Source organism: Lepidochelys kempii, chromosome 7, assembly GCF_965140265.1.
Source record: "Lepidochelys kempii isolate rLepKem1 chromosome 7, rLepKem1.hap2, whole genome shotgun sequence".
Lineage (NCBI taxonomy): Eukaryota > Metazoa > Chordata > Testudines > Cheloniidae > Lepidochelys > Lepidochelys kempii.
This window is the reverse complement of record NC_133262.1, coordinates 82,450,947-82,477,171: the sequence shown is the minus strand read 5'-3', so window position 1 is coordinate 82,477,171 and position 26,225 is coordinate 82,450,947. Positions and strand designations below refer to the sequence as shown.

Below are 26,225 nucleotides of genomic sequence, written 5' to 3'. Positions count from 1 at the left end.
TTTTAAAGTCCAAAGATTTACCAACCCTTTAATCTCCACCTCTTTGCCAGGAGCATACTGCACAGCATCCACACTCATTTTTTGTTCATACAGTAAAATATTCTCTGCTCTCCTGTAACCCACATCAATCTTACCAACAAAGAAATTTGGACCTTACCTTTTTGATTTGATCTTCTTTTAGTTTTGTGAAATAAAAAGCTAATAAATGCACAGCAAACATTTTCTTGAAGCTTATTGGTGTCTCAGTGATGATAGAGCAGCTGTGAATAATTAATTCCAAAGTGGCAGATCTTATTCATGAGCTAAATGTTAAAAATACTTCAACAAAGCCATTTCCCCAGAGTGAGATATTAGAGCTCCTGCGAAATCAAGTCCAGGACTAAATCCATTCAGTTTGTTGGTTAAATGATTAAACTTCAGTGTGTCTCTCTCCCCCCCACCGGCCAGTCCCTCCCTTCCCCTGGTACACACTTTATTGTCTAATAGTAAGCATCTGGCTAGCCGCCAAGGTGAAGGGGGGGGGGGGGGAAATGATGTGTATTGGCCCATTCAGGAATTTTTACCACTTAACAATCTAGTTACTATGCAATGTTCTTTGCTTAACCCAGCACCATCTTGTGCAGCATTTGACAGACTTACACAAGAATGTGACAAACACAAGCTGCTTCAATGAACCTTAGTTCACTTAGAAAGTTATGCAGAGTTGTTGGAATTCAGGATCTTTCTTTCATCTGGCTAGCATTCCAGTTTTTGAGACAAACCTGTGTTTCTTAAATCGGATGTGTCCCAGTTTCTGATTCGCACAGCACATTATTCTCTGGGGCTTGTCTCAGTAAGCATTCACACTCACCCTGGCCAAGCAATACTTGCCCCTAGTTTTACTCCTTACACAATTCCCAACTTGCACACATTATTCTCCCATTGTCTGTGCTGCCTGCAGAGGCGATGCGTGAGAGGTGAGGGAATGTGAGGTCATGTGCCCCCCCATTTCTGCCAGGGCTTATATGTCCTGACCTGAACCCTGCTGCATACCACCAGAACCTTTAAATTGTACCCTCACCCCCCCCAATCAACAGTTATGTGTCGTCTCTGGCTGCTTGTGATGACAAAATTTAAGACTTATGTCCTCAGAACTGCATGTGCAAGGGAAAAATTTGGCCCATTTGGAAGCTGGACAATTTTAATATTAGACTCAGTCTTAGAGACAAATTCAATTATAATTTAAGGTGTGCAGCTCTCATTGAGGCACCTATTGACGTCAGGGCTGAATTTAACCGTATCTCTAGCTTTTAATATTTTTTGTCCAATAAATACTAGAAACAAGATGAAAACGGAAAAGCCAACTGTAACACAAACAAGAAGATGAGCATGCTGTAAATAAGAATATTTCTAAACTATACCTTTCACTTCAAAAAAAAATTTTAAACACCTTGCCAGCCTGAGATCATGGTTCATTTCTCCCGGATTCATCTTTTAGTAAGTACTGTCTGACCTAAAAAGACAGAGACAGACAGACACACACACACACAACCGGTCTCTTTACTCATTATGTACTTTTCTCATGTGAGTCACATTCCTGGCTGGCCAATTAAATGGAGAGCATCACCTTTTAAGCTCCATTCCTCTTTGTTCCAGAGCTCATTGTGTGCCTAATACAGATTTAAATTTTCACTTTCTCATTATAAATATAATATAAATAAATATAAATGTCACATGAAAAGGGTCTCAAAGATTTTAATTACCACACAAAGTTTGTTAATCAAGTAGTATTTGTCAGTTTCATTCTGCTAGCAAATTCAATCAATTACAGGTTTTCAGTGCATCCTTGCTTTGGATAAGTAGGAGGGTGAGGAAAGAAGGAAAATTATTGTTTCCATTCAATTGATTTTTCAACACACTAACAGCCCTTAAAAATAAAACAAATTGGCTACTCGGGCCACAGTGGTGTAGTGACATTAGTGCAAATGACAACTGAGGCCCAAATGAATATACCAGCTTCAATTACCTGGGTCATGGTTTGCTGTTGTTAATATACATTAAATATAGAAGTGTTTTATCCAGCAAGTCAGGTACAACCCCTCCCTCCCACTTTCAGATCGTAAAGGATCACAGCATGACTTTCGATCTTTGTTATACTCCCTTCGCAGCCGCATCCTGAGGAATTATGGAGTGTTCTAAGGCAGATGATCATCTCCAATCCAGCATGCAATTACCTTACAGTCAAAGACCATTCAGGTAAGATCCTCATAACCAGTATGGGGAGCTTTTAACAAAGGTGTGCATGCCGAGAAAAAATTCCAACACCTGCCCCTACATCAAGGGAAACAGTTGTTAACACCAGCCTCCCACAGGCAGGGAATGCTGGTGATGGGTCTGCTGCCTGTCAGGCTCTCTTACTCAGAGTGCTAAAGGCTACACGCTCCCTGCTGCAGGGAGCTGATGAAGATTTTAATCACTGGAGATTTTATCACTCGAGCATCTACAGCCTGCTGCCTCTGAGCAGACCCCCTTGGGACAAGGCTTCTGGTGGAAGGAGAAGCCTGGTGCTAGGATAGAGGATAGCCACTTCCTCTTACCCCAAATGTGCAGAGTGAGTTCATCCCAGTGTGTCATCCCTGCACTTAAATGCCTTCCATGAGACTCTCCCTTCAGTGGGATGTCATTTCCCCAAGGAAGCATGGGGAAAGTTTAAACAAGCACTAAGGGTGGGTATTAACTCAGTTTCCCCTGGTGGCAATGCGGATGTAGGCTGTAGCACGGAGAATGTGGATTCCAGTGCTGTCTCACTCTGGAAGAGTATAGGGAGAAGGTGGTAAAATGCCAGGAATAGGTAGTTGAGGTAGGAGCTCAGGCTACTGGAGAGGAAGAGTGTAGCTGTCGAGTACCTGGGGTGAGGACATGCAGTCTCACACTAGCATACAGTTTACATTTAAGACTAAAGAAAGCTCTGTACAAATGAAAGCCTAGGTCTCCCCCAGTCATTCAGTATCCATTACAATTATTACTTATTATTTATTATTTCTACTGCAGTCACAGCCAGTCTCCCCAATCAGGGTGCAAGACACTGCCCATGAACAGAGAGAGAGACAGCCCGCCCTGAAGAACTTACAATCTGAAGCCCCAACTCTACAATCACAACTCTGCATGGGTCTAGTTGATCTAATTGATCTAATTGCAGGATCAGGACCTTCTGTTGAAGACCAATGGATCACTACCATTTCTCATTTGCCCAAATATGCTTTTCCCCGAACTGCTCCTGTGTCCCAAATCTCCCTACAATTTTCAGATAAATCTCATTTGAAGTTTCTAAAATGATTGACAGCTCAGCTATTTTTCAGATGTGGTACCAAAAAAAAAAAATTAAAAAAAAACTTTCCAAAAAACATTAAACACCTCCCCCTTCTGAGTGTCATCTCAACAAAATACCACATATGAATGAGCTCAAATCTGGGCAAAACAAATGTACCCAGTAGCCACAGGACAGGCAAACTTTGATAGAAAAAAGTGACCTTTCTGAACACTTTTTTGAGTTTGGGTGCAGTATTAAGTTTCTTCTGACTTGGTTTTACCAGGAGTGGAAGCTGTTTCTAAGAGCTTAATTTATTTAACTTGTTCAAACTATTTTGACGTTATGCCCCATTCACCCCTCCAGCACATTATTTTCTGACAGAATGAGTTTTATTAGTTTATCTGGTGCATCACTCTCCAAAGCAAATGCTTCATTCTCAGCTTCAGGATTCCAATCTTAGTTGCACATTGGAGTTTAGCGATAACAGATATCAGGGAAGTGAAAAGTCATCACTTGGCTTCACCTCATGTCAAATTCTCTAAAGCTCTCATTTAGATTTCAGTGAGTGGGAGATAACGGTGTATTTCACCTTCACTACCATATTGGATATATGCATTAGTGAGGACAAATTGCACAAAGCTCAGTTTTGTCTAAGGTTCTCTTTAGACATAACCATTAGCAGCACGAGGCTGCAAAATAATAAGATAAAATCTGTACTTAAGACACCTTCAGAGAGACTGAACAAAGAAAACACAAAAGAAGCCCCTGTCCAGCAAGGGGGGGGGGGGAATCTGTCTTACCCTAACTTCTACACAACCTCCATCTCCTTTGAAAACAGTGCAAGAATGGAAAGGTCAAGTTGGCTTAGGCACAGTGTCTTCAGAAACAAAGTTGCTGAAAGTGGCTCTTCCAACTGAAGGTAAGTACTGTGTAAAATGCAATTTACATTTTTATCAGGGAATCAAGCTTTCTTCATTTAAAAAAGGGCCAGTTGAAAAGCGTGTTGAACTTTCACAACAACGTAGGAACACACAGCACAGCTCCATGCACAAAGACTCTAGACACAGGCCATTTGGAAGTGTTCTTGTTTTGTGCAAAGTAGACCCATGTTAAAAATGTGTTCCTAGCGTAGCTTTGCAACATCAGTTTTGATCACACCCTGTGAGGCCAATTGGACAGCAACGTTAATTAGATCTAGTGGCAACTGTGCCATTAGCTCAGAAGAAAAGAAAACTTTCTTTTATGAAAATCAGCCCTCGAAATGCCTGAATAAATTTCAGAGCTCTTACAACAGTTACTATGGAGTCACTATGGGAACAAGCAATGAATTAAGCTGAAGTGCTAATCTCAGCAAAATACCAAAAGAATGTTGTAGAGTTACTTAGCTTTTTTCTCATTAGAGGGGCTGTTGCTCAAACACAAGATTTCAGTTTACGCCTCTAAGTACCCAAATGAAGCCTTTCCTTGCTAAAAATATACATTAAAAAGCAGCTTTGTGAACAATTAATGGATAAACTGGTTATCAAAACATAATGGAAGCAGGGAGTATAGAAGGAATGTGGGTTTTCTGTGTGCCATACCCATGATGGCTGAGATCAGGGAGGGGAGCGTTAACATTATACAACACATTGTTCTGAACTGAAGTTTAAGATTTGGACTGAAGTCTGTAGCCTAAAACTTAAAGCATAGATTTGCAAGTGGTCAGAGAACTCCACAACAGCATACCATTTTAGAAAGTCAGAAATCAGTTAAAAGAAAGTTAAAACTTCCTTTCAAGTTTGCAAAAATTGATGGGAAGAGCTCTAACATCCAAAGGGCCACAACTCCTCTCCACAAAACAAGCACACAGCAGAAGCAGGGTAGCTTCCTTCCCACGGCCATTACAACATGCCCCAGTGCTGAAGGTCACTTCTTTGGACAAAAGTCATTTCAGCTTCTAAGCACACTTGATCTCTGGCCTTTCTTCAAATACACCAACAAGAGTGTCACCTTAAAGTTATCCAAATCAAACTGATTTAGTTATCAGGGCTAGAATGCCAAGGAACATGTGCAATAGGACTAGAGCATTCCCCTCCCTTTACAAATTGCTTGAAATATCACGTAGTGATTAACTCCATGTTAAAACAAACAAACAAACCAACCTGTCAAAACAGGGTTGGTGGAGAGCTTAGCCAGATAACAAACTGAAGAAAGGTCAAACTAAACAGCCAACTTTCCAATTTTAAGCTAGCTGGGTAAACTTCTCTTAACGGCGTATCGGATATACCGAGATCATGGATGTCAAAGTGCAGTGCACTGTACATTGCACGGTCTCCATTTTTAGTTGATCTGGAATTATGTATTTTACTTTCTCCCCCAACAATTAAGAATTATGAAGGATGATCTTGAAATTAAACAAGAAATAAAATACATCACACACAGAAGAACAGAGTCACTTTGGCGACTTCTACACTTGGGGGTAGGATTCCTAGCTCATGTAGACACACTCACATTAGCTCTCACTGATAATGTGCCAAAACAGTTGCTGTATTTACAGTATTTAAATACTGTACACAGTAGCACAAGCATTGGCGGCAGGGACTATCACCCCTGAATAGGTACCCACAGGGCCCCAGCAGGTTTGCAGAGAGGGCAACTCGCAGCAGCCCATGCTACCATGGCTACACTATTATTTTTAGAGCATGAACTCAATGGGAGCTATCTCCACTCATATCTCCATGAGTTAGGAACCACAGCCCTGGCTCCAAGCATAGACATTGCCTTTCTTGAAGGGAATGTAAAAAAGTCAGGGCAACTATACAGACTTTTGATTGTACTCAAAGTGAAGACACAGCATTAAGAAAGCAATTCAGGGAATTTAACAGCTAGCACCACAAAACTACCCATTCACAATGTAGTATTTTAACAGGATAACATTTTTGGCTTTGCCTGAATAAGATCATGTCTAGCTTTCCCCCAGGGAAAGAATAATTTTTTTAAATGTATCAATTTTTTCCCCTAAAAGCCATCAGATAGAAAGAACTTAAAAGGGCTATGACCTTTTCCTCTGTAAGAGAAATACTGTAAATTTCCCAGATCTAGGACATTAATAGATAAATGCTTTCCACCTGATTACTTCAGATTTTCAGGGGAGGCAAAGGTTGAAAGGCATGAGATTCTAATCTCATTTCCTGTGAAGTCGTATATTACCATTTATAGCACTTATCTGTTGAACTATGTACAATACGAAGGTGTGGAATGATTAGCTAATTCATTACTAAGGAAATATACCTGACCATTATGGTAAAAACAGTTTAAGTGTGCATTTTGTAAGGATGTTTTAGGGTCAAACTTTCATGTAGGAAAACACAGTATTTTTTATGCTGAATGTCATGGTTGTGAGAAAGTGCATAACAAGTCAACAAAAGCAGAATTAATAAAATAACCTTTCAGTTTACAAGAATCCATCTCTGAATATTTGCTTCATAAAACTAGCCACAAAAAAAAAAAATGCAACAGCACCAGTGTAATCCAGAGATGCCAGAAGAGGTTAGTAAAATAGTATTTATTCTGTGAACAAAAATTAAATGGAATTAGGTCATTATTTCACTTCTTCTTTTTCCCTGTCCCTTTTGAACCATTCTGATTATCTCTTTTTTCAGTTGGGAAATTTCCATTGTTATTGTGGTGAACCTGCCACTCCCTTTCTAGTTGTTTCAGCATTTCTTGGGTAAGGAGTCCTTCACGCACTAGTCTGGCAGCAAGAGATCCTTGTCCGTGACTTTTCATATTCGACTGTACTTCAGCAGGTTTATAGCCCAAAGCTTTAGATCGTCTTATTCTCTTCTGTCCTGGGACCTTTGTGGCATTTGAGAATTGATCTTGGTTTGCTGCTGGAAGATCTTCCAAGTTCAACATCCTGTCATTAACTTCAGTTCTCTGAAGAGGAAAGTCATCTGGCACAGCGATAGCACCAGAAACAGAAGTAGCTTCTGAAGCTCTGATAAGCCTTGTAATGTTGCGCACGCCAATTTGTATAATGTTGTCTAGTTCTTTCTGGATGTCCCGTACGAGGCTGGCATCTGGGAACATGTCCATAAATCGGTAACTAAAAGAAAAAAATGTTTTAAATTTGCCAATACAAGAACTGCTGTAGGTCAATGGAGTAGGCAGAGATCAAGTTGCTGTCTTACTATTATGTGGTATATAAGAGACCGCCTACCCGCTCCCACCCATATGCCTCGTCTTTGTGTATCATATTACACATTGCCTCATCATCAGAGCGGATCTTGACAGTACAACTGTTGCATCTGCTCAGGTTGTACAATCAGTAGGTTCCACTGAGATCTGCTTAACTGTCTATGTGGCATTCTCCCATCTAGTGCTAAATTTGCACCAACATAAAAACATGGCTTCCATTTGTCCATGAGCTGCAAATATACTAGAAAACCAAAATAAAGCTTAAGTTTCAGTTTCAATACCTTAACCACAGATAGAGGTCAAACACATCATGAACAGCCTCAAGGTGTACAAGATCCTTGATGTTCTTGGGTGGGACCAGTGGCCAGTTAGTGTGCCGGCATATCCAGTCAAATGTCAGAGGCTCATTTCTACTAAACTGCCTCGCAAACTGGAAAATAAACAGATTCAACAAGGTCTTGTACAAGTCTGTTAGCAAGAACTGAGTATTTTTACAACATATTAATTAATTAAACCGTTTCAAATGTCCATCCCAAAGCCTCAGAAACAGACTGTATTAGCATGAGTTACAAGTGCAACAACTTTTTGTTAAACTATACCCTCTGTATAGGTGTTTTTATATTGGAGAGAGGATATAGTGTAATAACGGAAAGTCATAATACTGGCAAATAAAAAAAAAAATTATTAACCTGCTCTGTAGTTGTTCTTTGAGATATGTTGTACATGTCCACTGCACTTTAGGGGGTGGGTGGGTGTGTGTAACCCCCACACCTTCTAGGTGTGGTGTTCTGTCCCATCTAATGGCACCGAGACCGCTTAAAGAGAGAGAGTTAAATGAGTCTGCTTTTAGCTTGTGCGGTGGAGGCCCATGCACTAAGCTCCAGAGGTCCCAGGTTCGATCCCGCCCACCGATGACCAGGCTCTGTCACAGATTTTTCCCTTGGTGGTACCCTTTGGGGTGCCGCATGCACCCTCTGCTGCCTTGTGGTGCTGAGCAATGACAAAAGGGTAGAGCTGCCCCCCAAACCTTCCCATTTCCTTCTTACTGGACAGACTCTGAGATAAAAGGGCAGGAGGGTGGGTCATAGAATGAACACGTGTAACACATTTCAAAGAACACCAGGTTAGTTTTTTCTTCAAGTGATTGCACTTGTCCATTCCACTTCAGGTGACTCTCAACCAATTCAATCTGAAGGTTAAACTCCTGAGGCGTTTAACCATGGAGCATCCAAACTGTAAGATGAAGAGCCTTGGGTTTGGGGTGAAGGAGACCAGGATCCTGGGAAATCAAATCTGGATCTGTTTTTTGTGTCAATGGAGCCCTAGTTGAAAGGGACAGTAGAGTGGAAAAGCAATGCTGGAGATCGCGCCGGTGCAACAAGGGTCACGTGAGCATGATCCTATCTGATTTTTTAACACCACTCTAGGAAAGAGTGGAACCAGAGGGTAAGCATACATGAGGTTGTCTTTCCAAGGCAACAGGAAAGAATCTGTCAGAAACCCTGGACTGTGACCTGTTCTTGAACAAAACTGATGACACTTCCTGTTGTATCAGATTGCAAACAACTCTATGTGGAGAACTCCCCAGACAAAGAGACTACTCCTGGTGACTGGTGAAAGATCTGCTCAGCTCATCTGCCAGACTGTTCTGGACACCTTGAAGGTCAGAGAGTTTGATGCGGATCAAGCTGGCAATACAAAACTCCCAAAACAGCATTGCCTCTTGGCGTAGAAGTGTCAAGTTGGTCCTTATGTGTCTGTTCACGTAGAGCATTCCTGCTGTGTTTTCCACAAGAACTAGCAAAATCCTTCCCTTAATGTGGGGAGAATAGCGTGACAAGCTAGATGAATAGCTCTCAACTATCTTACATCTATATGGAGAGCTAAATCCTGGACAGATCAACCTTGTGTCTGCAGAGTTCCCAGGTGGAGTCCCCAACCTAAAGCAGAAGCATCTGTAACCAGAGTCAAAGTAGGTTGTAGGGAACAAAAGGAACTCCCACACATACATTGGTTGGTCCATCCATCAGTCCAAAGAGTAAGACTTCTTTGAACACTTGAACTAACATGTCCAGTGGATGACAAATTGGGAAGTACACCAAGCTCAGTCAGCCCTGCACCTTCCTAAGAGGAAGTCTAGCATGCCAAACCACGTAAATACAAGAAGCCATGTGTCCCAGAAGCGTGAGACAGTTCCATGCTGCCATGGCAGAATGGGCTTTCAGATCTAAGAAAATGCAAACATTGTCTGGAATCTGCTTTGCAAGAGGAACACCCTGGCTTCTGGAGAATCCAAGACTGCTCCTATAAATTCTATTCTCTGAACAGGTCAAAGGACTGACTTTTCCTCATTTATTAGCACCACCTCACCTCTTGGATCAGCCTGTCACCAGCTAGTTATTCAGATATGGAAACACTTGTACTCCTGATTTCCTGTGGAATGCAGCCATCATTGCCATGCCATGCTTTGTAAAGACAGGTGGGGCCAAAGTCAGACCAAATGGCAGGGACTGCAAGCTGACAGTGGGATTGCTTGACCATAAATCTGAGGAATCTCCTGGGGCTTTGATATATTGCCACACTGAAATACACTCTTTAAGTCAAGGGCAGCGTACCAGTCGCCAAGATCCAGACAGGGGATAATGGAAGCCGAAGGGACCATGTGAAAATTGATTTTCCTTATGTATTTCATCAGCTCTCACAGGTCTAGCATGGACCTGAGACCTCCTTTTTCCATTGGAATCAGAAAGCAGCATGAATAAAATCCCTTTCCTCTGTGTAAAGGAGGAACTTCCTCTATGACTCCTGACTGGAGGAGAGGCTGTACCTCCCAAAGGAGAACTTTCTCTTGAGAGAGGTCCCTGAAAAGGGATGGGGAATGAGGCGGGGAACGAGGTAGAAATAAAGTGAAGGATGGATCCCAATTCTATCTTGTTTAAGATCCACTAGTCTGTAGTGATATAGGTCCAAGCACTTAGGAAGTGGGATAGCCTGTTGGAAAAATAAACGGGGTTTGAGAATATAGCAAAACTCCTTGTACGCTGTGCTTCCCAAGATTGTCAAACTGACTGTTTGTTGTTCCCAGGTTGTCTGGACAAGCTCGCAGTGGATGAGAAAAGAAGAGGTGGTGGTGTTCTCCACCTGTAACTTTTCCCTTTTCTCCTAGTCTGGTGCTGACAAGGCATAAAGAAAGTATAACGGTAGGACTGCTGCGGGGGAAACTGCTGCTTCTTTTGGAAGAGGAGTGTAAATACCCAAAGGCTTCAGCATAGCCCTAGAGCCTTTAAGACTGTGAAACTTGTCATCTCCTTGCTGCGAAGAGAGTGCTGGTCCCTCCTGAGGAAGGCCTGATGACTAGATCCATGAACATTTAATGCATTATTATGATCTAGCTGTAGATGAATTCTAGCAGTAGAATCTGGAGCAGTCTATGCAACCTGAAGCAAGGCCCTGGCTACCTTGTCCACTATTGCAAAAAACTCTTGTCCAGCCTCCTCTGGCAACTTGTCTATAAATTTTAAATATATGTCCCAGAGGGAGAAAACCAATGCCCCAGCAATATTCATTGATTAGAAATCCAGAGTTGCAGGCCAGCTGTAGAATAAACTTCTCTCCTAAAAAGAGTTTCTTCACATCCTTTGATTTTGAGGTAGACTCCAACTGACCCTGGCGCGAGGGAGACGCAATACCTCCATTCAGTCCTTTTAGCAGTGGGAGAAGGGAATATAGTGTTTGTCACGCTATTTTTGTGGGCTCCAAAATAGTCTCATTTATGAGAAATGCCACTTGACAAGACCCCACAGATCCCAAAATATCAACCAGCCAATCTATGTGAGCTCTACTTCCACCTGTATGTCTGTGGTGGAAGCCATCCTCTCGAGGATGTCCTGATGTAATTGTCAGGAGGAGATGAGGAAACACTGACCACTGCTGCCTCAGCTGGTGGTGATGAGGAAGAACCTAAGGCTGGCTGAGGTGTTACTTCCTGAAATTTCTCTAAAGGGAGATTAACTGGGGCAGATTGCTCATGTTTGGGAGCTCATTACTGGGAGAGACTTCTTGCAGTTCTTGATGTGAAGCTTCATAATGCTTACTAGAGGATGTAGAGGAGGGTGAGCAAGGAGAGGATCTGGAGGTAGGCAGAAACCGCCACAGGTTTCAATATGGCGGTTGATATGGCACCAGAGCCCAATTTTTCCCCTGCCAAGGCTCCCTACCGAACAACCAATGTGGAGCATCTGCTGGACACCAGAGATGAAAACCCCTTGGAGAAGAGTGATGGCTTACGTAATACAGTTGACACACAAGATCCAACTTCCAATTCAGAGAATGAACCCGTGCAGTTCGAGCAGGAAGGTGCAGTATCTCTTGGTGCCAGGGAGCAGTGCCCGGAGACTGAAAAGGATGGCACCAGAGAAATCATAGCCTGTTTACCTTTTAACAGCACCATACGAGGTGGTACCAGAGCGTCAAGAGGTGCCTGTGGTATCAGGTGCTAAACTCTAGAGGCGGGCAAGTGCTCCTTGGAGACTGCCAGTACTGGGGGAAGTGTCAATTGAACCTCCAGCAAAGCCAGCACTGACGGACTTAGCAGATTGCATGCCGCAGCATATGCCTCAGGTGCTGATGGCATCAGGAGAGTCTTTTGCTGCTGCTGAGCCAAAGAGAATGGCACCACAGGATGGTGCTTCCCTAGATGTTGATCTCAATTTCACCGGTACCAGTGCCGAGTCAACGACCATGCCTGAGCCTCCATATGCACCGGACAGCACCTCGGCACTGAGCATGCTCTATCTTGCTTCACAGCTTGACTGCTGAACATCAGTGCCAGGGATCTCCTCAATGACATTTGGCAGTGTTTCTTCTTTAGTATCAGAGAAGTAGATCAGCATCGACACTCTGTCATGATAGGAGGAGCACTCCCAACCAAAGTAAAGATGCTCAGATCTCACTTCAAGTGGGAAGTTTCCAAGGGTTGGGAGAAGGCTGCCTCCACAAGATGCTTTAGTCTGACCTCCCTGTCTGTTTTAGCTCTGGGCTTAAAGTCCCTAAAGATTTGGCACCTGCCACTGATGTGAGCTTCTCCGAAGCACTTTAGGCACATGGAAGTGCAGGTCACTGACCAGCCTCGGCTTTTTGCATTCATGGCAAGGTTTGAAGCCCGGGGACCAAGACCTGCCCCAGCACCAGGTATCTGTATGCAGAACCAGTGGGAACTGAAGCATAAACTAAGTATGCTAGTAAAAGGAAAAAAGAGAACTACCACTAGAACACTACACTAAGAATAACAAGTACTAGCTATATACAATCGAAAACATTTAGAAAGAGGAAACACTTGCAGTAACAAGGCAGCATGCTCCGACAGCCATCACAGATGGAAGAAGGAACTTACGGGGGCTGGGGCAGCTCTGCCCTTTATATCATCGCACAGGAGCATGAGGAAGAAAAGGGCACATAAGCTGCCCTGACAGGTAGCGCTGAGGGAAAAATCTCTGACACTAGTGCATTGGGTGTTCACACACCCAAAGTGGAATGGACAGGTGCAATTCCTCGAAGAACTAACATTCCGTCTATGACAGAGTACCATGTCGAATGAAGTCTGACTAGCCAGGTAATACTGCTTTTGTGATCTCAGTCTATTCATTGAGTTAAGAACAAGCATCTGTTATTAGAGACTAAGGAACAGAAGTATCAGAACAACTAAGTGTGAGGGTTTCACAGCTATTGTATTTTAATAAGTGATCTAAAGTTTGTATGCACATATTTCAAACGTTTTACTTTATGCAGCTCAGAATTTTCTTCAACTACCACACATTTTTTACATAACTATTCAACCCAAGAGCCATCTCTCCCCTCCTGTGCCTCATTAAAACAATTTGTTAAGGGCCATGCACACAACTAAGTAGTATGGGGCTATCCAGAAAATGAGAGCAGACTTTTATGGCTTGATGATCTCCTCCCTAGCATGGTCAGCTGGGCTTTGCCCATTGTCTTTGATCTATCAGCAGCCAGCTCGTTTTGTTGAATCCTAACGATGCTTCTCTTATTTCAGATTATTTTTTCTAGGTTGAGGAAGTGATGTTGGATACCCATTCCCTGATGTAACAAGGACACTATTGTCAGCTTTAAATTAAAAAAAAAAAAAGATTTTTGTTGTTTTTTTAAATAGAAATTAACCACGGACACTTGGGAATCTTAGCTGTTTTGCTAGCAGACAATTCAATCACAAAAGTTATGGCCTAAATTTTCAAAAGTGATTAGTGATTTTAGGTGCCCAATTTCAGACATTGGGCAGGAGTCTGATTTTCAGAGGGGGAGAGCTGAAGATCTGGCCCTTTTTAGTAGCTTAAATGAGGCACTCAGAATTTGAGAAAAGTAAAATCACTAGCCATTTTGTAAAATACAGATCTGTATTTTCACACAAATAAGAGACTTCTCATTGCACTGATATGCAGCAAAAATGTTTTTGTTTACTTCTATTTTATTCACAGATGGATGCTGAGAAAAATGAGTAACTAATAATGGCACCAACTGGTTGTAGGCAAGCTACTGCTAGAAGGTGCTGTGCAAGGCTTAATGCCACATAACTCTGAATATGTACATCATTCCTGACCTCTGCTAGTTAAGAAATTCCCACGGGGCAAGTTATGGGATTTGGGGATGTGAACAAAGGGAAAGTTTAGACAACTTTTTTTTTTTAATTTACATCCTAAAGTGGAAGCTGGGTTTCAAACGTGAAAAGATAATGCATTTGCAAAACTTTATCTGAACAGTTAACAGAGGTTGTATTCTTTACAAATTCAACACCTAGTTTGTATTTCTACTTCCACATGAGCTTTTTAAAATGCACTTGGAAACTGCCAATTTGGAAACTGCACACATATTTGCTTAAGACTGATCTAGTCAATTATAAATACTGTACATTTGAAGAACTTACCTTTAGCAAAGAGGTGCAGACAAAAGGCTGTTTTCTGTTGATGGGTGCTGTGCAGAACACATACCTTACCCTTAAATTTAGCGGAATGTGCTGAATCATATCTGCTAGAAATTTAAAGTCATCAACATTGCAGACAAAATACAGCCCATCCACTTGTGAGAGGCTCACAAAGATATCCTGTTCAGAAAAAGTTAAAATGCTGTTAATAGTTGAAGTTCAGCTTAGGATTATCACAAATGATGGTTGCCAACTTTCATATTGACATGCTAAAAAACAAATCATTTTTGTATAGGTTGTGTTTGTTCTCTCCCTACATGATTTCCTTTAAAAATTACATCTGTAATGCAGATTCCGTAGCAGTACAGAGGGTATGTGACAAAAAAGTAAAACAACTTCTTCTTAAATATATAATATAGTGGGATAGGAGCATACATAATAAGCCACATAGTATGATCTCAAAGTCAGTTATTTCTACATTAAACTGTTGTAAATTTGTGTCACCAGCATAACACAAGGTAGATTTCTTTTTATTTCAGTAGATAATTCAACCATTAAATTATTATAAAGTTGGCTTTAGGATTTTTGAGATTACAGGAAAAAGTAGTGAGAAAACAGATAAACTAAAATGGTGCAGTAGTTGAGATCGAAGAGTATAAAGACAAACAGCTATTCCTCCCCACTTGTGCTTGAAACAAACAAACAAAAAGTCTAATCTTGAATATAAGTGTCCACAGCATTAGTTCTTACCAGTATGGACATTATCAGTAAAGATACATTTAATCACAGATCTGTGTGCTTGGCTGGATATGTATCATACAGCAAAATTTTAAATAAGGCATTTAATTAGACTTTGAAAGGAAAAAAATAGTTAAAAGATTTTTTGTATACTTGGATACTAGCTTTGAGGTTTTAGAAAGCAGAAGCTTAAACACTTGCTGCTATTCTATCAGCATGAGTTTTACATGAGGCCTCCATTTGGACAGCACGAAACTCTCTTTTTCATAATAGGTTAACTTTGTACATTTTGGTTAGCTAACTTAGTATTCGCTGTTAATAACTTTAGTGGACTCTCAAGACACTCAGGAAATCTGTGTGAACGGTTGTAAAATTCTGGTAATCTGTTTAGAAGATTAAATCTCCATGGTCCTTTTTTTGTTCGGTTGTTTTAAAACACAGGATTAAAAGTTTATTCCTAAATAAACTTCTATGAGCACTACAGTGAATTCACTAGTAAGATGGAACAAATCCAAAAAAGCAAGTAATGATGGGATTGAGTGGCTGCTACAGAATCCAGATGTCCAAACTTTAGTGAAGACACTGCCTCAGACAGTACACAAGATCAGAAGAAGAAAAATCTAAAAAGTGACATAAAAAAAGCAAAATTCTAGATGACTAGGTTAGTTTTGAACAATTTCACAAGAAGCAGTTTCCAAAACTATTATTTTTGCTTCAATATCTGAGTGCATGTCTCCAACTTCAGACCAAAAAATATACTTTCAAAATACCAAAACAAGTGAACAGCAGTGGCTGCAGCAACAAATGCTCTTAAAAACAAAACAAGATTACCTGGAGACTTCCAGGTCATTAGTGACACAAAAGGTTACAATGAGCATTCTGAGTGCATCAGTTGTCACTATACTGGTAACCCAAAATGTCTAATTGCTTAATAAAAAACCCACAAAGCAGCATCTTGGCTTTTTAATTACATTGCATTGCAGTAAAGTAGTAATTATAAGGTAACATTTATGTGATTTTAAAAATGAAAGCTCATGTTTCTATAGATTTAATCATTCTTACCATTAGATTTGATAGAGTAGCATCAGGGAGATGGTATGCAAACATTTCTATCTGCTCAGCAGTAGGATGCAGGCCAGCTGTCTAAAGAAAAAGAAGAACTAATGAACATTGCTTTTTAACAAAGAAAACCTTTGAAAATAACTGTCTCTGAAAAGCAAAATCCAGCAGAACAACATGCAAGAAATCACCGTTTTCTGCAGTTTCCACAGTATGCATTCGATGAAGTGAGCTGTAACTCACGAAAGCTTATGCTCAAATAAATTGGTTAGTCTCTAAGGTGCCACAAGTACTCCTTTTCTTTTTGCCAATACAGACTAACACGGCTGTTACTCTGAAACCTGTCAAGAAATCACTGTACCCCATGGAATCCACCACAATGAACAACCATCCTGAACTTTTAAGAACCAAAATGAAAACAAAGCTCAAGAAGAGAAAGTCTAGAAGAGCAGCTGCAGTACGTGAGTGAGAGACTTCACGAGTTTTACGAAACCTGCAAATGCCCCACGCATTCAGAATGATGGCACTGTACAATTCAATTTTCTTACTCAGACTCAACAGTGTACAGTGAAGAATACTGGATCACAAAATACCAAGGCAGCTCCAGCACACTCTGGTGAGATCAGAACATTTAAAACTCTTACCTCTATAGGAGGCACAGACCTATTCAAAATTTCTTTCAGCAGTACGAGGTCATCACGATACATTGCAGTGACTTCCCCTTCCTTGAACACAGAGCTAAATCTTCCAGCTCTGCCTGAAATCTGTAGAGCCTGAGATGTTGTAATTGCATCCATTTCCTTCTCTCCCTTTTCATTGATACTTGGCTTTATTAGAGAATTAAAAATGATTCTCTTTATACTCCTGAAACATTTAAACAAAGACAGACAAAAAATCATGGACTACTTTCTCTTAGAGAGAAAAAGTAGGTGAGGTAATATCTTTTATTGGACCAGCTTCTGGGGGTGAAAGAGTTGGTCCACTTCACCCATCTTGTGTCTCTAATACCCTGGTGCTAACACAGCTACAACTACACTGCATTCTCTCTCTTCAGTCATGCAAGTTATTTCCATATAGCTAACTGCTGCAGAGGAAGGAGTTCCTTTTTCCTATCAAGGTCCCTTCTTTTCACAAAGCAGGGAGGTCTTCAGACTATAGATGTTATTTTAATATGGATTTACTGTTCAAAGTTGCCAGACTGAAGACATTGGAAACAGAAGGCCTTTCTTTAGACTTATCAGTCCTGTTTAAGAAGGAATACCCAGAGTAATTAGATATCCACTGATTCAGTCCTTTGCAATCTCAGCAGAGTCCAATGGTGACCACGTCACAAAAAGATATGGCAACATCTGGGACCTGACTAAGACCACTCATCAGAGAACAAGAACCTAATCCTGTGTGGAGCTGAGCACTCTCAAATGCCACTGAATTGAAGATGCTCAGTGCCACAAAGGATGCAGTCTAAATGAGCAGTTTAACTGTTGCGATCATTTTCAGTATCTAGAAAGTATAGCTCTTCCCAGTCAGGTCAGCCACCACTTAATTCCAGTGAGGACACATATACACACACATACTGGGTACTGTACAAAAAGGGTTTTTATCCACGTTAAGCAAACTGTGAAAGACTGAGGAAAACCAGCACACTTGTCTCACTGAAAAATAAGCCTTAGCCTTTTCAGAGTACTTACAAATTAAGCCCCATTCCAATGGCATCTGTAGCAACTAGAATTTTACATGGATCATCAGGGTCATTGAATTTCTTTGCCTGGGTAAGCTTTGTCCCTAGAACAGAATCAATCGTAAGTACATTTTCTGTAACAGACTTTACCCACCAAAAGTTGTTATACAAAAAAGATTGCGTGCTCTTACATGTCACTGAACAAAAGCATAACAGTTGAAGAAACAGGAATGTTAATTTTTGCAAGTGTTCCCAGAAAGATGGATGGGTGTCATTTTAAATAAATCAAAATAAAATAAAAGTTACTGTTGGAGGAACAAAAGTAAGATTACACAGCTGATAAAGATTTAACTCCAACATTACAATACAAGACAAAGAAAATTTGCTCAGTGTTGTCTTAATTCAATATCTAGATACAGAACTTGAAAAATGTAAAGTCTCTTGATTAAATACTTTTCATATGGTAGCAGCAATAAACAGAGCCTTCTCTTTAAAAGAGAGATAAAGCTAGTATCTTACCAGGTGGGAGACTGCCATATATGACAGCACATTCTAATCCTCGGGCTTCAATCTGCCGACTCACAGAATAAATATCGTTCTTATTGAAACAGACAATGCAGTCACCAGGACAGAGGTTATCTAAAGATTCTAGTGCATAATCCAGCACGGTAATAGGGGTAAGCCTCTTGTAGTTTCTGACCTAGGATTAAACAGCAGTTTTGTCAAGGCAAAAAACAAAAATCCTTTGCAAAATTTATAATTACTATGAAAATTTAACTTCATATGACAAGTCAATCAAAGCTTTAAGATTATACTGTGCCTCACAATCCCAACGAGAGAAGTACTAGGAGAAAATGTGTCATCCCCTTCTGCCTTCCAAACAATAATGAACATTCTTACGAGCATTTCCAAACTGACCTTTTCAGGAGACAGAAAAGGAACCACTTCTATTTCTAAATTCGATTCCACTGCAGACATATACAATGTAAGTAAAACTATATTAATACTAGGGAGAAAACACTGTGCTCTCCAATATGGGAGTCCTGCAGGCAGAATGCTTTCAGAATCAGGACCTACATTTGTAAAATGTCCCTTGCAGACGAGCACATGTCGGTAGCTAACCCGAGTTATCTGTTTTCCTTTGTATAGCTTTTTTCCTTGGCATATGTTAACCCTTTTAGCATTTTAAAAACTCTTCCACTGATTTTAGATTTTTTAAGAACTAACTAATAATAAAGTGACCTGAGCAAAAAGGTGGGCATCATGACCTCTAGGAAAATTGGACATGTAAAGGAGGCCTCAGCATAGATCTAGCACTCCCTCTGGATAAGTCAGTAGAAATTTTAAGATCCATTGTTCTCTTGGTAAGGGCAATAATATTTTTGCTAAAAAAAGGTTGATTTTGCAACATCTTTAAGAAACCCCCTTTTGATTCAGTAGGCTTACATAGCCAACATGTCAAGCACAAGCTCTGACTCCTGTAGATTTGATCAGTATTTTCTCAAATGAGGGATATAGTAGACACCTGCAATATTTAGATAGTAAAGTGTAAACAACTTTATAGCCACTGGACAGGGGAGAAAAAAGGAGACAGTATAAGATCTACCTCCACTTCCTCTCCTGTAGAATACATGAGCTCTGTCACCAAGTCAATAGCAGCAGCTTCTCCACAAATGTGAATTTCTTCTGCACTGAGTCCTGAAAAAAAATGCAGTGAGATAAAGTGTTAAAATATACATGTTCACACAAACCAGCAATACTGAGAGCTGACAGAGATGGTTACAACAACAACAACAAAAATCCTGCCTACTGAAGATGTCAATAAAGGATGGGATTTCTTTCCTTGTTGATTTTTCCTTCCTACATATTTATAGTCACTGTAGCTTTTGCTTGTGCCTTTGCCTAAACCACCACTATATACACTGCTAAGTTTCAATGGAGCAATTCTTGACCTTACCAACTATTATATAATGTCAAATCATCCATCTGATAACTATCTTAAAAGTTAATATTCTGCTTACACCCTCTTGGTGCCTTGCCATCATCTTTGTATTTGCCCAACGTGGGAACACATATCTAAGGTTTGACTGCTTCACTTGTAAAAAGAAAAATGAAACTAACTCTTCTACTCTAACTTCTCAAAATTTCCTCAAATATGGAAAAGTTACAGTTTCCTTTTTACACTCTAACTCTAAATTGGGGAGGGGGGAGAAGGGAGAGGAATGTTCTGTTTTTTTAATCATTTTGCTAAATTCAGTGGTGAAAGAAAGGGGAGAGAAAAACCCCAAAACTGAGTCTTCCCGTTTTTGAAGACAAAAAAAAATTCAAACATTCCAACTGAAAAAAATATAAAATTGAAAACACTTGCCTGCAAGAAATTTGGTTTATAATTAAACCCACTTTTTTTTTGGGGGGGGGGGGGGAAGGAATAATCAGCCAAGTCTAAAATTAAAAAGATTATAGAAATGTGTATTATTTGCCAAGTTAGCACACATTTAACAGTAAATTTAAATTAAAATTCTGCTGGATTACCTATAATTACAATGTTTCAACCTACAAAAGTATAATAAGTAGGTTATATGATAAAATGAGGCTTCTCTACTAATCAAGCAGGTAAACAAATAACAAATGCATTCAACATAATTAGTGGTAAGTTTAACACACTTGGTTATTAAATGTAAAATGGCTCAGTTTCAACATTGATGGGTATACCTAAAAGTGCTCTGGTCCAGGCCCATCCTCTAGCCGGATCTTTGATCATCTGAATTTCATCAATGACAGCCACTTCATCTTAAAAACAAGAAAATTAAGATACTAGGTGAAGAGCAGCACCTAGATGGCACGACTACATATGAAGGAACATTTCCAAGAAGCACAATACAAAATAACTGAAGTTATTTCCTACAAGAATTATTCAAATTCAATCTCTTCTGCATTCCAAGATTGCGCCGAGAGTATCCAGATTTAATAACTCTCAGATGACAGTGCTTAGCAGAGGTCAGAAATTGCTAAATTAAAAATAAGAATACATACAGCACTTGCAAGACTAGAATGAATTGCTTAAGTTTAACCTCTTATAGGGTGTAAGATAAATATGAAATTAAAGAATTAGAGTTAGCTTATGTTTGGTTAAGAAAATGTGTGTGTACTGTAAAGAAACACCCTGCCTAGCAAGTAGAAGGAAGGCCTTGAAAATAATAAGCGGTAAGGCCAGAAGGAATAAAGTAGGGAACATGTCTGTTTAAAGAATAACTAATGAGATAACAGGACATTTCTAAAAAGAATGCCTCTGACCAACAGGGGTGACTGCAGGTGGTTTTAAATAAAACACAGACAAACTGTCTTTAAATGAGCCAACACGACCCTTCGCCAACCCACAAACCAGTGTTTAAAGACTGTGTGAACTCAGGTGCAATGGGAAAATTGTTGGACAGCAAGGAGGGGAGGAAAGGCCTTGAGAAGTAAGGAGGTTGTAAATCTTATCTGGATTAAGACTGGAAATAAGGGTGAATTGTCTCAAATTGCTTTTTACCTGAAGTCAATAATTGGCAATGACATCACTTACTTATTAAAGGATATAAAAGGTAAACTCTTAAAGGGTTCATTGCTAATACCTGCCTGACCACACTGGAACTGATGTATTTTGGTCTAAGCACCCCTGGATTTAACAGCCTGTTTGTAAGTATCTTGATCAAATTCTTATAAACGTTTTGTTACTTTTTGGATGTAGTAAATTGGCTAAAAAGCCTAACTAATAAGCATGTTTAGAGCAATTGTATTAGTTTGGCCTTTGGATTTAATAAAGGAATTTATGGTAAATTAGTGTTTCATAGTTTTCCATATTAATAATTTCAAATATTATTAATAATTTCAACACAGGGGTGTAAGCATCATTGCATATAAAAAACCGCATGTATATGAAGAAAATAACCATGTATACATACAAGGCGTAGTAACACTGCACATCTCAATAGTGCAAGCAACATGGGTTGCTTGTCTGCCTTCTGGATCAACAAGAACACGCTCTTCTCCTGTTACCAAGTCACATGGCACACTCTAAAAGAATTAAGAAAGTTGAAGTTAAATTACTCTCTTAAAAACAGAATTAGAATATTTCCCAAAGGGGAAAAAAAAAATTGGAAATTGGAACAGAATATACCCCTGTATTTACACCCTACAAACTAATGTAATAATCTTTGCAAAGGGCATATCTTGTAAGGTAGCATTTGAAAACCTCAGTCTGGGCCACAGATCTGTCCTAGACAAAGGAATGCATGCTCTGCTTAATTTACATTGAAGCAGTAAACAGAGTCAAAGCAGGAAGGGAAACAAAGAAAGCTCAAACAGGTGAGAAAAAGCCAACAGGGAACATCCTTTCACATAGATTCTTTGCCTCCTCATGCCGTTTTTCAAGAGAGGGACTGAAACCGTAAAAATAAGGGACAAATGCCCTAAAGCACCACCCCCTCTCTCCCTGCCCATTGCATTCACAGCACCTCACACAATAAAGAAAGCATTCCTTGGACTCTAGGGTGGGATCCTGATCTACAGGGTTTGGTCAGTAACACTGCTGAAACCACGTGGTGAGAAACTTAAACTATATCAGATTGAAGTGAAGTTTGGTAAATATCTTACCTATATTTTTCCTGTAACCATTTCTGACTTTTATGCCTCATTACTTGTACTCACTTAAAATCGTTTTGTAGTTAATAAACTTGTTTTACTGTTATCTAATCCAGTGTGTTTAATTTAAAGTGTCTGAATACTATTTGAGATAATAAGATGGCACATTGTTCCTTTTAAAGAATAACAGATTTAAAATACTTTGTACTGTCCAGGAGAGGGCTGAGCAGTACTGGACACACATTTCTGGGGGGAAATCTGGGATTGGAGGCATGTTGGGGTCACCATGCGTATAACCAAGGCTGGTGAAAGCCAGAGCATAACCCAAGTGTGGCTGGCTGGTTGCACTTACACGGTGACATGCAGTGTGGTTTGCATGCTGGCCAACTGCGAGCGGCCCAGGTGGGAGCTACTTTTGCAAGGCTTTATAAGTTAACAAAGGTTGTCTGGCAGGGGTGACAGACCTGTTCATATCTGAATTGTTCGCTGGTATGTCACAGAAATAAACCCAAGTATACTACATTCCTACATATGTGGTCAGATAGAGCCCAATTTTGTTGACCTTCTAGACATGGAGGGGAGGAAGTTGAGGATACAATTTCTCTCTGATGGGTGGTTTTAAATTGTATCGATCATTGTCTATTGATTAAATGAGATGTGGTAGGACAAGGGAGCGGTGTAACATGTCTTTCGGCTCAATTTTGTTGCAGTTCCTATGGTGCTGTGTTTTTAAAAGTCATCCGAAGTTTTGGTCACTTTGATTAAGTGCCTTTTGGTATAGTTTCCTCTAAAACAAAATCTAAATAAAATAAGTTATCTTTCTCCCTCCGACCCACCCTTGTGATCTAGTGGATTACCATCTCTGGTTTGATTTCTTTTAGAGTAGGGATAGATTTATCCTTGAGATATCCCTGCCAAAAGTAATTTACAGAAGATAGACAATGGAGTACAGTAAATATTTTGTTCTATGTTCAATTACATTCTAATATGTGGAAGGCAACATTTAGAGACTACTAATTTCTGTAATCAGAAGCTCTTCCCCTGAACCCATTCCCCAGTTCCTGCAATGTAGTATCATTATGCTTTAACTTTGTATTTCTCCAGCCCCAGGAAGTATATGCTTTAATCATATTAGCAACAACATACAATATGCTGAGCACAAAGAATCCTCAATAGATTAAAGAAATTTTTCATGACAACTCCACTAACAAAGGGTGCACATGCACGCATTCCTACATACATACACAATATATGGTTTCAGATTACTTATTCAAAGGCAGATGTTTGGTCCTAGGGATTAGAATTTCGTATTAATGTAAAATATATTAGAAATTAAAATGGTGAGAATTACAAAATCACTATTGTTAAAGAATTAACCAAAACTAAGCATGTTTTACTGACAGATCACTACTACAGATTTATACGTAATTACTATATAAATATTGGTGATTTTAATACTTAGTCTTTTAAATTAATACTTCGTAATACCATTTCTATTTGCCTCTCTGCAACTTCTATGCAGCTGGAAACAGACTAGAGAAAAAGACCTACACAGATTTTGAAGGCAATCAGCGGGGCTAATGAAATCTTATTCAAGCCACCTAAAGCAAGACCACAGCAATGCCCTTTAAATCAAAGCATTTGCTGCAAGTGGGTAAAACATTTTATTCAATGCCCACTAGTACGAATATAAACATTAAAACAGGAAGAGAGAAGTTAGTATACGCCAGGGTAGCTACTTTGAATAGAAATGAAACTAGCTTAGCAAGTTGTTGTACAACAGGAATAAATAATTCTATATTATGTATTGACTAGAGAACAATGCCCTCCCCTATTGATGTTCTGAGATGGATAAAACTCCACACCAAAAAGAAAGGAAACTCTATAGACATGGTGTCCCTTGACACAAGTACTTCCTTGAAAATACATGTAACAAGCTCCTGGGACTGGTCCACCAATCTGGAGGGCTTTTAGCAGGGAGATGGACATAATGTGGCAGCTGGAAGGCAAGAAATGAACTTGCTACTACTTTTGGTTTTCATGGTTTAAAAACACTTCTCCAATTAAATCTAACACCTCTTTACATAGTGACCCAAGAAAGTGATTTATATAAAAATCAACTTTTCTTTCATGTTTCTATTTCTGTAATTTGCTAATGAAAAGAATTATTTTATTTAACGTAACCTGAATTAAAGTGTTTTTTTCTGATATGTCAATCGGTGATCATCCCAACCTAACACTGCCCTTGTTTTCCCAAGGTCACAGTCCATGGACAGCTGCCTTAATGCAAGGTCAAGGGGAACAGAGGCAGTCATCTCCACTCCCCAGACAGTCCTACAAGAAAGCTAGCAAAAGCCAATGTAAGCACAGGGGTGAACCAGTGACTGAAGGGCAATAGACTGCTACATGCATGAAGTTCTTTGGACACCATTTCCTCTCTTTCTGTGCATCACTAGTATTAATGCACACTGACAGTATCATAATTCAAGACTACATTTTAGCAGAGATTATTTCAAAGACTACCCTAAAAACTTACATTTATTAAAAGAAAATATTTTGTATAATGACATGAATGCATGTACAGTTGAAGAGAAATTGCTTAAGTAACATACTGACAGCATCATTACTCTTTTGGAAGATCTCATGGGCCAGCAGTTTTAATGGACCACAGTATATTCCTGATTTTGCTGCCAAGTATCTTTGGATAGCATGATGAGTTTTTCCACTATTTGTAGGGCCAGCATGAAAGACTATCTTCCTTTGAATAGCCCTGGCTTCTGGATACCTAAAACACAAAACAAAGACAAAAATAATTATAATCTATCATCCAGATACAGATTTGGGTGAAATCCCAAGTGAATTTGTGCTATTTGCCCATTTATTTTAAATTGTCATTTAATAAAACAAAAGACTGGGAGGAGATAGTTCTTAAACTCAATCAAGTACAAAGAGGTTTCAATATAATCCCCAAATATTAGTCGACCTCTTGACCATTTCAGAAAGTTTAAAGTCAAATATGTGAATACCGTTGTCAACAAATAATATTCTTACTATTATTGTCTTACTACTGCATTCTTTTTATTTACTTTTTAGAGTTTTGACTTACTGTCTATTGAATAGAATATGAGTAAAAGACAGCTTTGTGTAGAGGTAGTTTCTATCAACAAGCTAAAATTGTTTAACAGGGGAGGAGAAAAAGAATGTCGGATAATGGAACAGCAATCTCATAACTGAAGCCCTCTCATTTTAATTGTAATTCTTTGGCAAAGAACACTGATAGTAACAGACATCACATCAAATAAGTTTGCCTCCTGGCACAAGAGGATTGTAAAAGTGATCTGATAGCCACGGTTGAACTTTTATGTCATAAAGCCCAGGTCCAAAGCATCTGCAAAACTGGTTATTCTTAGAAAAACAAGCCAATACCTGACTCTCCAGCAAATGTGTCATTTCATTAATCACCTGGATAATGGAGCAGAGAGCGTGCTTATAAAACTCGCAAATGACACCAAGCTTGAAGGGGTTGCAAGCACTTTGGAGAATGGGATTAGAATTCAAAACAAACTTGACTAATTAGAGAACTGGCCTGAATTCAACAAAAGGAAATTCAATAAAGAAAAGGGCAAAGTACTTCACTTAGGAAGGAAAATCAAATGCACAACTACAAAATAGGGAATGACTGGCTAGGTCAGTGGCTCTCAAACTTTTTTACTGGTGACCCCTTT

At 39.6% G+C, this 26,225-nt stretch overlaps 2 protein-coding genes across 3 annotated transcripts in view; both read right to left on the bottom strand.

The window, feature by feature from the left end:
• HKDC1 (hexokinase domain containing 1) overlaps positions 1–1,628 on the bottom strand; it is a 37,413-nt gene extending 35,785 nt beyond the window's left edge. The window contains exon 1 of the mRNA XM_073353509.1: positions 158–1,628. Within this exon, the coding sequence (XP_073209610.1) occupies positions 158–220 (63 nt within the window). The 5' untranslated portion in view covers positions 221–1,628. The remainder of the gene's footprint in view (positions 1–157) is intronic.
• Positions 1,629–6,818: 5,190 nt separating this feature from the next.
• SUPV3L1 (Suv3 like RNA helicase) overlaps positions 6,819–26,225 on the bottom strand; it is a 35,859-nt gene continuing 16,452 nt past the window's right edge. Inside the window, exons 5-15 of one of the 2 annotated variants that reach the window (XM_073353510.1) lie at positions 25,117–25,285; positions 21,822–21,933; positions 20,590–20,667; positions 19,484–19,575; positions 18,397–18,577; positions 17,888–17,981; positions 16,844–17,063; positions 16,203–16,283; positions 14,406–14,582; positions 7,750–7,898; positions 6,819–7,376 (exon numbers count right to left, since the gene is read on the bottom strand). In XM_073353510.1, the coding sequence (XP_073209611.1) occupies positions 6,875–7,376; positions 7,750–7,898; positions 14,406–14,582; positions 16,203–16,283; positions 16,844–17,063; positions 17,888–17,981; positions 18,397–18,577; positions 19,484–19,575; positions 20,590–20,667; positions 21,822–21,933; positions 25,117–25,285 (1,855 nt within the window). In that variant the 3' untranslated portion in view covers positions 6,819–6,874. Of the gene's footprint in view, positions 7,377–7,749; positions 7,899–14,405; positions 14,583–16,202; positions 16,284–16,843; positions 17,064–17,887; positions 17,982–18,396; positions 18,578–19,483; positions 19,576–20,589; positions 20,668–21,821; positions 21,934–25,116; positions 25,286–26,225 lie in introns of those variants that run through there. The other variant, XM_073353511.1, reaches the window with a different exon arrangement.